At 42.4% G+C, this 10,530-nt stretch overlaps 1 protein-coding gene and 1 long non-coding RNA gene across 6 annotated transcripts in view; one reads left to right on the top strand and one right to left on the bottom strand.

Annotated features, from left to right (window-relative positions):
• Positions 1–115: 115 nt before the first annotated feature.
• On the top strand, positions 116–3,224 carry LOC137476934 (uncharacterized). Its single transcript, XR_011000728.1, has 2 exons — positions 116–454; positions 1,830–3,224. It is a non-coding gene; the product is annotated as an uncharacterized lncRNA (long non-coding RNA).
• MYLK (myosin light chain kinase) overlaps positions 2,178–10,530 on the bottom strand; it is a 197,986-nt gene continuing 189,633 nt past the window's right edge. For 4 of the 5 annotated variants that reach the window (XM_068195384.1, XM_068195385.1, XM_068195386.1 and 1 more), the window contains 5 exons: positions 9,543–9,695; positions 8,423–8,546; positions 7,103–7,232; positions 6,113–6,232; positions 2,178–4,310 (listed from right to left, as the gene is read on the bottom strand). In XM_068195384.1, the coding sequence (XP_068051485.1) occupies positions 4,054–4,310; positions 6,113–6,232; positions 7,103–7,232; positions 8,423–8,546; positions 9,543–9,695 (784 nt within the window). In that variant the 3' untranslated portion in view covers positions 2,178–4,053. Of the gene's footprint in view, positions 4,311–6,112; positions 6,233–7,102; positions 7,233–7,456; positions 7,610–8,422; positions 8,547–9,542; positions 9,696–10,530 lie in introns of those variants that run through there. The other variant, XM_068195388.1, reaches the window with a different exon arrangement.

Below are 10,530 nucleotides of genomic sequence, written 5' to 3'. Positions count from 1 at the left end.
GCTGCCCAGAGAAGTCCTGGAGCCTCCCTCTCTGGACACATTTCAAACCCACCTAGACACGTTCCTGTATCACCTGCTCAGGTGACTCTGCCTTGACAGAGGGTTGGACTGCGTGATCTCCAGTCTCTTCCCACCCTAACAATTCTGTGATGAATGAGAAGTTGTAACTCATTTCCTGCTGAAGCTTCCTACAAGAGCAAAAGCCTGGAAAGCATTACTTTCCCAGCAACATTCTCGTCAGGGCAGACAAAACTGCCTTTCTGAACAGCCACAAAGGAAGAATTTTTATTTTTTCTCCCCTACAGAAATTGTAAACACGTTGTGGAGTTACTTCTCCACTCCAGTAAACATCTCTCGGTTTATTTCCCATGCATGTCGTGGTGCAGTCCCTTTATGAGCAATGCAGAATAACTGCATAAGCCTCACTCCCCATCTCAGAAAATTCTGCTTCCATGTGAGTATCTTCATGGCTTATAAATTATGTGCATGTCTCTTGCAGACAATAGGGCTCAAAAGGCAAGGATGATTTATGAGAATTCCATTTCCAAACAGCTATGTTTTAGTGCAGTATTTCAATAAACGTACAAAGAAATTTTAGATAAACAAATCATTCATTATTCATGTATGCAAGTAAAAAAAAAAAAAGGTCTCTGTTTGCAAAGTCAGACAGTCACTGCAGAGGAGAGGGGTGTGCAGACCAGTGTTATCTTCCTTGTCAGCAAAGGGAAGCAGGGACCCAGTGACTGGGTTAGCAATTAGCAAAGGTCTCCTCATCAACGAGAAATGTGCACAGGATGCTTGGGAGGTTGGACAGGACGGTCGTTAAGTAAATTAAGTTGCTGCAAATCCAGAAACCCAGCTAGTGAAAAACAGCAGCCAGGCCCTTCTCTCGAGAAGACTGAATGTCATACAAAAGAAATACAATAATTAAGTGGTCCACCTTGGGCAGTAGCAGTGTCTTGCATAACCTCTGCCATTGGGGTTTCAGCCCTATGACACCCCAAGAGTGGATTTCTGCAAACATTATACAAGCAAGGCAAAGTTTATAGAAAGAGGTAATGCTTTTTATTAAACCACAGCTGGCAAAATGAGACAGGGTTTCAAGTACATAAAATTTCTTTCTTCAGTGGAAATAGAATTCTATTCTTCAAACAAAGCAAAAAAATTCAAGGTCAAATACAGCTTGCAGTCAGTTGCTCAGAGCTGAATCAGATGCATGTCACATAATTTTGGAAGTAGAGGTCATTGTTTCCTGCAGACTAGAATGGATGTTAATAGGAAGCTAGTGGGAGATGGTAAACTCCTTGGAATATCCTTGGGGCAAAAGAAAAATAGGCAGTTTATAGCCTGTGGAACACAAAAGGGAAGGAGGAGAGGGAAGGGAAGATCTGTGCAGGAGCAGCAATTCTGAGTCAGTGGGCTTTGATACAGACCTTGCTGTGCCCGCAGAGCAGCCCAGCAGAGCCAGACCTTTTCCTGCTTCAGGCGTGTGCCCACCTGCAGCAGGAAACCAGTGGTCACTGAACAAAGCCAGGTACATTCACAAGACAGTGGGGCACACCTTGCAAAGATGACTGTTCGCAGGGCTGAGGATTTGCTCAAGAAGCACGTTGCTACAAGCAGGGTGTTTGCACAATCTTTGCTTTAAGGGCAGTCTGTGTGGTCCTGCATGGCCTGTGGTGATGTGGGCTGCATGTTAGCAGAAGTCTGAATAAAGGCAGCACAAGCAGATTTGTCCTTATCTCTGTCTTTACAGTTTTTAGAAACATTGGTGTAAATCCATATCTCCATTGAGACTGCCCTGATTTTTTTCTCTCCTCTTCCCACAGTCTTTCAGAACTCTATGTTTCTCCACCATATGGGAATTCCCAACGGTGACACAAACCCAGAGCCGCCCTGGTGCCCCATCCACGTTCCCACCGAGGCCTGTGGTGATGCTGGAGACGTGGCAGAGCACGAGGCCAGGAGTGCCAGCCCCAGGCTGTAGCTGGTGGTGCTGGGGCAGAGCAGCCTCTGCACAGCACCAGCCGGGCAGGAGAAGGGCAGCAGCACCACAGACATCAGGGAGGCTCCACTGTTGCCACCTCAGGGGTTTGTGTGGCCAGCAGCGCTCAGGGGCAGGAGCAGAGGCTTGGCCAAGGTGAACGCGGTGACGCTGCAATAGAGCATACGAGGAGTGTGCTTTGTGGTAGTATTTATTTAGGAACCGTGAGTAACTACAGCCGTAGCGGTCTCATCTTTGCAATTCTGATGGTTTAACAAACAGGGAGAATATTAGCATATTTTTATTAAGGTACAAAATACACCCCGTTGTTGCCTGAAACATAAAAAAAAAAAAAAAGTGTGGAAAGCTCTGTATGTTCTAAATCAGATTCAAAACCCTTCGGTATAAGGAATTGTGGCAATACTGTGTTTAGTATAACAAGAGGTTTCTATCAATCGAAAAGAAAAGACATGCTGGCAATCTGAACTTAGCAACAAAGAGTAAAGCAGTTACAAACCATCGTGTCACCCACATTAGCTGAGCTTTGAATGTAGAAGAGCAAATCATATGAAACACATACACAACTAGGTAATATCAAACAACCTAAGGTTGATAATGTACACACCTGTATTAAAGTACATTGACTACTTAATGGTGAGGACTTAAGGTAATGTCTTTTTTTAAAAGAGGTAACCTTTGAAATGCAAATGGTTGCACTTTACACACAAAAAGTGGAAAAGAAAAAGAATCACTTTTGGAATGATACATAGATATAAGACACACTGGTTTTGGATTATGCAAAATCACCTTGCAGCCTCTGATATTACCTCTGAACAACAACAAAAAAAATTAAAAAGTGCCAATACTGTGAAAGGAAAGCAAAGTTACTAAGTCTGAGTGTGTTAACCATTTCTGAGAAAAAAATGGGGTTTGGATTTTTTTTGTTTTGTTTTTCTGCGTTTTTAAAAAACGCAACAGCCTTACTGGTGCAGGTTTGAGACAGAAACAAGACAGTCAAGCTCATAAGGTAGAAATAGGTCCTATATAGGTTAAGATTCTTTGGAAATTGCTAAGAAGAGAGGAGTTTGTAATCCAGGCTACTATCTTTTTGGCTACTCGAAAAATCTGTGGGAGTTTCCAGCTTATCATCAGTTGAAATCTGTTTTGCAATTGCCAAATAAATGCAAGTAAAATTTTAACTAACCTGGGATTCCATTCATAGACATGCACAGAGAAATCACTGATTGTGCAATAACCTGTTTTTTCACAGCAGCATATATATGAATCATAAGTCTTTATTAGACTGACCAGAAACACAGAAAATTATTCTCAGTCTTTGTTTTCAGTCTGTTTCTTAAGTAGGCAGCTGCAACTGCACTGAAGTGACAGGCTCCATAAGGGAAAGATGACAAAGTGGGATCAGCTGGCTAAAAGCAAGATCAGGAGTATCTCAGGAAACCACCTGGATGTTTAATGCTTGCCAGAAATACAAGGGCACTAACGGCTCACTGTCAGAGGCAGTGAAAATGTTTGAAGTTTGCTCTGTGAGACTCTGCTTAAAGCAAACAAGAAATGAACCATGCCAACATACAAATCACAATGCTGGCTGTGTCAAACCTTCCCTTACAGAAGATACAGCTCAGCCTATTCCTCAGGACTGGAGAGATTCACTGCATGTCTGGCCAACAATTCCTTTAAAGTCGATCTCGGGGAGCCAACTTAGCTGTGGTTTTGGCTGAGAAAAGTGATGGTAAAGAGCCATGAGCTCAGTAAAAAGACTATTTTTCTTTAAGTTGTTCAGAATATAACTTAGTTTCCATACATTTGATTTTAAAAGTAGTCTGGGCAACTTAGTTGGTGGCTTGCTTAAAGTCAATCCAATCATGCTAGCAACTTAAAAAACCTGCTGGTTTGAATAATGCCCATACATAAAGCTGACAGGTATCAACTGATCATGCTGAAATAACAACCCCCCAAAGACCTACATTTCACACAAGGTGCTTTTGATAACTTGGTTTTCTGAGCCTTATAAGGAGAGTCTTTAAATATTTTTTTTTTTTAGCCTTGTTTCATTCTTCCTCCTCTTCATCTTCTTCTCCCTCTCCCTCTCCTTCTTTTGCCATTGTTTCCACAAGGAGCTCTGCGGTGCACGTGGCTTCCCCAAGGCTGTTAACAGCTTTGCAGGTGTATTTGGCATCATCGTCCCCACATACTTCAGAAATAGTCAAAGAACAGTTCCCTTCCTCGTCGTAATCTATCTGGAAGTGACGGGACTCCTTGACAGGCTGATCATCCTTGAACCACATCACCTCAGGGTCGGGATAGCCTGCAAGAGGGGAGAGAGAACAGTGACTGCAAGAAACGAGCATTAACTCAGCACTAATTACCTTGTGCTCTTATTCCTGCGTATGGACGTGCCAATGTGTTGATAGACAAATATTTCATTGACTTCTATGGAAAATAAAAGTAGATGATGTGGGGCTTTTTTACTTCACATTTATCTGTAACTATTTTTTATGAATAGCAAAAACTGCACGTGAGCACTGCGGTAGTGGCTGGATTCCTCCTTCCAGTCCCTTAGCAGTGCCTGCAGAGAGCTTTTTGTGTGCTGTAGCCATCAGCCAGCGGGGAACTCCTGACAGTGCATCTGAGGCTCACGTTACACTGCAGCTTCTCCGGAGACAACAGTTCCCAACACCGAGATTTTCAAGGGTAAACTGTTTTGGGCTTACAATTTAATACCTTTCTCAAGTTGCTTTGCTGTGGTTATTCTGAATCTTCCTCCTAATCTGTTCCTTAAAAGTCAGCCTTTCCTGTACATTCCATCCCCCTTTTTTGTATTTGTTAGGTTAAGTGAGGAAGTCTAAGAAAAGCATTTTGATTGTGAGTCTCAACAGGAGTTTCAGAGCTTTTTGTGAAGCAAAGGGCTCTGCTAAGCCTCAGAGCAGCGTTGTACAATGCCTGCTGCAGAACAATCCCTTATACAGTACTCTTGGCTGCTGTAACAAATTGAAGGTCTGTGGTCTCAGCCAAGTTCTGGACTGGGAGGGGAGGATAACTCCCCACTGAGCAGATATAAAGTGCAGGAATCCCTAATACACAGTGACATTACAGCAATACACAGCAAAGTTTGAAACATCAGCCGTGGTACATCCATCTGTTTTATTCCATGCAGTACTTGTGCGTGTACCCCCCACGCTGAGCATCCATCAGCAATAATAATCCATCCTCACATCTCCACTGTGAGATAGGAAATCCAGGCAGAGAAAGATTGGGAGCATAGAAGCAAGCAGAAGGTTGATCAGGCAGTGTTTAATTTCCTCATTTTAAGATTATAAATTAACTTGTACGCATGAAGGATGGTACTGACCCTACCCATTTTGTTTTCAGAGCTCTTCTTTCTAAATTTCTAGTTTCCATTCACAGCTGAGATACACAAGGTTCAATCTCATTGCGGGAGAAGTGCCAGTGCTCTTGGCCTTTAGACTCATGGGCTGACCATGCCCACGCTCTTTAGGTGTCTTCTCATAAACTTCTATTTTGCACATTCCAGTCTGAGGTTTCTTTCCTGAACTTTTACGTTAAAAAACCCCAAACAACAGAACAGTATTTTCCAGATGTGACTTATGTGACCAGCACAAGAATAGTATCTTTACTTCTCATGCCTACACAGTTAGGGACTTGTTTGCCTTTAATAAAATATATGGCTTAAAGTTATCTTGAGGTGACTTGAAACTGGTCTGTCATTTCAGACAACTCTTCTCCTACTAATTCTTGGTGTCTGGCTGGCACTCTCTAAGATTATACTATTGGAATTTATGCTTCTACTTTGCATCTTGCTCTTACTGTTCCCTCAAAAATCAAATGATAGTTACCACTTGCTATTCTAAATTAGTGATTCACACGTGGACACCTGGAGACTTCTGTTCTATGGCAAGTACAGAACAGGCTCCAAATAATTTCTCTTTTTGCCACACATTTGTGCTGTGACATGCAGATACTGGTAAAGCAAAATAGCACCAACACAACAATAATACAGAAGTAAAAATTGAGAAAGTAAAACAATTATGCAGTGCAGAAAGTTGACAAGGAAGGAAAGAAAGAAACAGACACACTTAATCAAAGTACCTTCAATTTTGCAGTCAAATCTAGCAGCACTTCCTTCCACAACTTCCATGTCAAGGATTTTTTTAGTGAAATATGGCTTTACGTGGGGCTTTTCTTCAGCCACTTCTTCAAGGAAAGCATCTGGAGGAGAGCAAAGAGGTAGTGAACAATTTTACAGGACATGTTCTCAAAAGATGTATTTTAGTTTTTAATTACCAAATGGCAATGAAAGCACCTTTTATTTCACTTAATTCTGTCAGACTAATGGGACAGTGAGGGCATTGGCTGCTTAGCTTAGTGCTAGTCTTTTGCAGCTAGAAAAGCATTCAGGCCGTAAATAGAAAGAAATGGATGTGCAAGGCCACCATGCTGCAAATCCTCAGTATTTTTCCCTTGAACTTGTTTCTAATCAAACCTGGACTTTTTCTAGTCAGAGGGATAAATGAGCTCCACTTGTATCAGACCCACAGTCATGTGGATTTGTCAAAATTGCTTGCTTTTCAGCAGTGTCAAACATTTGCATCTCTGTTACACACCACTAATTCTCATTTCAACTGGGGACCTACGGGAGTAACGCAGACATTTCCTTAAATGCCCTGTCTGAGGAGCTTGGTTAATGCAGGGTGTGTGCCATGGCTACATCAAGTGTTAATACTTTATTGCTTGCTTGCATGAGAAGGCAATACATCACTGTCATCTCTGTATAAACATGCATTCCCAAACTCAGAGAAAGTGCAGCTGGCAAATCTGCCTTAATTCTTTGGCTTTAAAAAGAAAAGAGTTTACTGCCTGTGCTTATACTGTGACATTTTGAGAAGCAGAACAATATAAGAACAGTGAATTTTTGACAGATTTCTTTTAAAAATTGGAAGATAAAAACGAAGAGAGAGAGAGAGAGAGAGAGAAAACACGCAGTAATATCCAACTCGATTAGTCTTTAGCAATTTGCTAAAAGTTTTAGTAGGATTGATTCAGAGACAGGTGAAAATATGGGACAGAAAAAATCCTTACCTTCATTCTCTGCTTTGTCTGCATTTATAGGGCTTGTAGGTGAGCTCCCAGAGGCCTTCCTCCCACTCATACCAGAAATCATTGCCATGGACGACAGTCTTCCTATTGCTCGGACAGCATGGCCTGTTTTCTAAGACATAACAGAAAAGGCTTCTGATCAATCCAATCCAACAGGCATGTGATTTTCTGCAACAATCGTGCTTCAGACAAATTATCTGGGATCTCTGCAAACCTCACTGGAATTGGTGGACAAACTGCTTATATATAGCTCAGTTGTTCTAGGAGAGACAGAGCAGGCTGGACTGAATTACCAAATTTAGTTGCAGATATAAACTTCCCCTGATGAACTCATACCTAAATGAATGTCTCTGTTAGCTGGGGATAAAAAGCACTGTGTGAGAGGAGGGCCAGCAGAGAAGCCCTGTCCTGTGTAACTGGAACTGAACTCTGGTGGGGAACGCCTTTCTCCACAGCCTTCTGGGCTGGGCTGAATTTCATCCAACATGGATAAGGAGCTGATATGAAATGAATGAGAAAGCACCATCTGCATGATGGGAGCAGACCTCTGACAGGACCCAGGATCAACCACCAGGCTACTAAAATATGCTCAAACTATGAGGGCTGTAGTACAGACACTTGTATTGCATGAGCTTCAAGAAATGAGCAGAATGTAAGAGGGAATATAAGGTAGACCTACACAAATTAGCATTTTGTAGGCTACTCAAAAGGACCCAGGATTTCACACAGCAACTCCTGTAGCTATCAGCATGGTACAGATGGACCTGCTACTCCAGTTCCAGCATTAGGAAAAAAGAAGATAGGGAGACTGAATATCTTACAGAAAACCAGTCTGACTGAATGCATGAGAAGCTGGGGAGGTTCCAACAAGACAGAACTCTTGCCTGAGTGGAATGAAACTGTCACAAATTTAGGTATCTTTAGGGAGGCCAGGCAGGTAAGTTTCACATGAACTGTTCAGGTTTGTTAAGAATTACACAATCCTCCAGTTCTCAGTGGCATGGAGAGGGCAGGGAAGAGAGAGAAGTGTACCCCCAGAAGAGTAGAAAAAAACTATACTTGAGCTCATGCCTTTCAGTAGCCTGAAATTGGATCATCCTGTGTAATCCATGTGCAGCTGTGCACCCTCCTACTGCCCAGCTGTAGGAATCAGACCTGCTGTCTTGCATTCTCACCCTGGCCACGCCAAAGCTTTCACCAGCAGCAGAAACCCCCTGATGTGATGAGTTCCCCAGAATAATAAACATTAAAAATAAAGGACTCATTAGGCTATCCAGCCCAATTCCACGTCCTCTTCATTACCTGCCATTTTCTTCTGGCCATATATTTCTTCATCCTATCTTTGGAAAGTTTTTTGGCTTCCATGTTTTTGGTGTCTTTTTGCAGCCAGGGATGCTGAAGACATTGAGTACAATTTAAGCGACTCCTGTTTTTGTATAAAAAGACCAGTCAGTGTTGCCAATAACAAGAGAGGAACCTACCTGCTGTAACATTATTTTGTACTCTCTTTGCTGGGAGCTGATTTTTCTGTTTCCTAAATTTAGTAACAAAGATCACATGGTTTTGCTTTCCCAGCCATTCTAACTTCTTAAATTCACTTTCACAACTTCTGTAGATCTTTTTAAGAGAAAAGTGCGTTTTTAAGTGTTAATAAAACATTATAAAACAAAGCAGGAAAAGCCGTATGTTTTAGGCAAGCAACACATACAGCAGAGCCACAATGGCAGCGATTCAGCTGCTTCATGCTGGCAGAACCCTGTCCCAGATCTCCTTTCCTTCACTTACAGAGATTTCCCCATCCCACCATTAATAGCCTCCTGAACATCTAACAGAACAGAAATGTCCAAATCTCTCGCGACACCTATACTTCACTTTGCTCGGGGTGCACATGTAAATAACCCTCCGTTCTCCTCTGTCCACTTGCAAGCTCATTGGAAGAAGAATGTTTCCTTTCCTTGGTTTGTTCAGGCACTTCTGCAAACAGCGTTTCCAACTGATTTTTTTTTTTTCCTTGCCCAATTACTACATTTATAGGGAAGCTGCCTACTCAGAGGTAACACACTTAAAAGCGACACAAGGCAGAACTGCAGCCCATTCAGAGCAAGACAGAACGTGTCACGCAGGGATGTGTGTCAGCAAGAGTGGGGATCAGAGGGGCCACACAAAAGCCCCAGGGGCACCTCGCCCGAGGGGGGGGAAGAGCACGAAGAGCCGGCGATTGAAGCAAAAGCTCCACTGAGCCCCTGCACCCTGTGAGTGAAATGAAGAGCTGCACAGGCAGAGCCGGGCGGGCACGCACAGCTCCTTATAAAGTATGGCCAGAGGTGCTGCGGCCATGGGGAGATCCACAGGGGGGAAACACGAATAGCAACTCCAGCTAAATGCAAACACAGAAAGTGCAGCAAGTAAGTCCAGGCTTTACTTCATGTCTTTCTTCAGCAGATTGCTGATAAAGTCCTTGGCATCGTCAGAGATTTCATCGAAAGCCTCATCGTCGAAGTCCCATGTTGCTGAGGTGACATTGGCAAGGGTTTCGTTGTCATTGTCTCCCATGAAAGGAGAAAGTCCGCTGACCCTGGGGATGGAGCAGGCACAGACACAGAACAAACCACATCAATTTGCAAATTACCAGAGGAGCAAGTTAAAATCGCGTGAGACATCTCCCATGCTCTGCAGTACTTTACAAATAAAAGCTTGCTTTAAAAACTAAATTAAATCAAAAAGGCCTCAAAACTACAGATAGTCTTATGGGAAGGAAACTAGAATTTTGCCAGCAAAACTGAAAGGCACATTTTTCTAGTTTCCTTCTCTTTTCTCAAGACATTTTTGAGGAGAATTAGAATTAGATGAAATTGGAGCAAAGTACTTTGTTAAATGACTTGTCTAGTTCTGCATAACTAATACTGGATTTTTCGCACCAAATTTGGTGGAATATCCTTTTTTCCCCCATGACATTTCCTCAGAATCACAGAATTGGTAGGGTTGGAAGGGACTTCTGGAGATCATCTATTTTCAGGGTGATTTTGCTGCCTTTACTGACAAACCAAGGGGGTTTTTGTACATCTTATTCCATTTGTACATATTACTCCTTCAGAGAGACCCCAAGAAGAAAGATGCATAATGAAATCATGAAATCCACAAGGCTATTTTGTAAACAAACCCACCCTGAATTATACAGACAGATAAAGCAATGCTGCATCACTGCAGGCTGTGGAGTTACGCAGATGCATGCAGAAGTAATTTGGTCTTTATGTTCTCCACCCGTCACAATGATGTGTGAAATGGAAATAATGCTCTCCTATAACCTAAGTTGAGCTTCCAAGGCTTTTTATACAATATAATTGATGAATTTCCAGCGAAAGGCAATTACCGAACATCATGGTGTCATTTTTGCAGTCTCTTTCTGCAGT

Source organism: Anomalospiza imberbis, chromosome 7 (genome assembly GCF_031753505.1).
Source record: "Anomalospiza imberbis isolate Cuckoo-Finch-1a 21T00152 chromosome 7, ASM3175350v1, whole genome shotgun sequence".
NCBI lineage: Eukaryota > Metazoa > Chordata > Aves > Passeriformes > Viduidae > Anomalospiza > Anomalospiza imberbis.
This window is presented reverse-complemented; position numbering and strand designations above follow the sequence as displayed.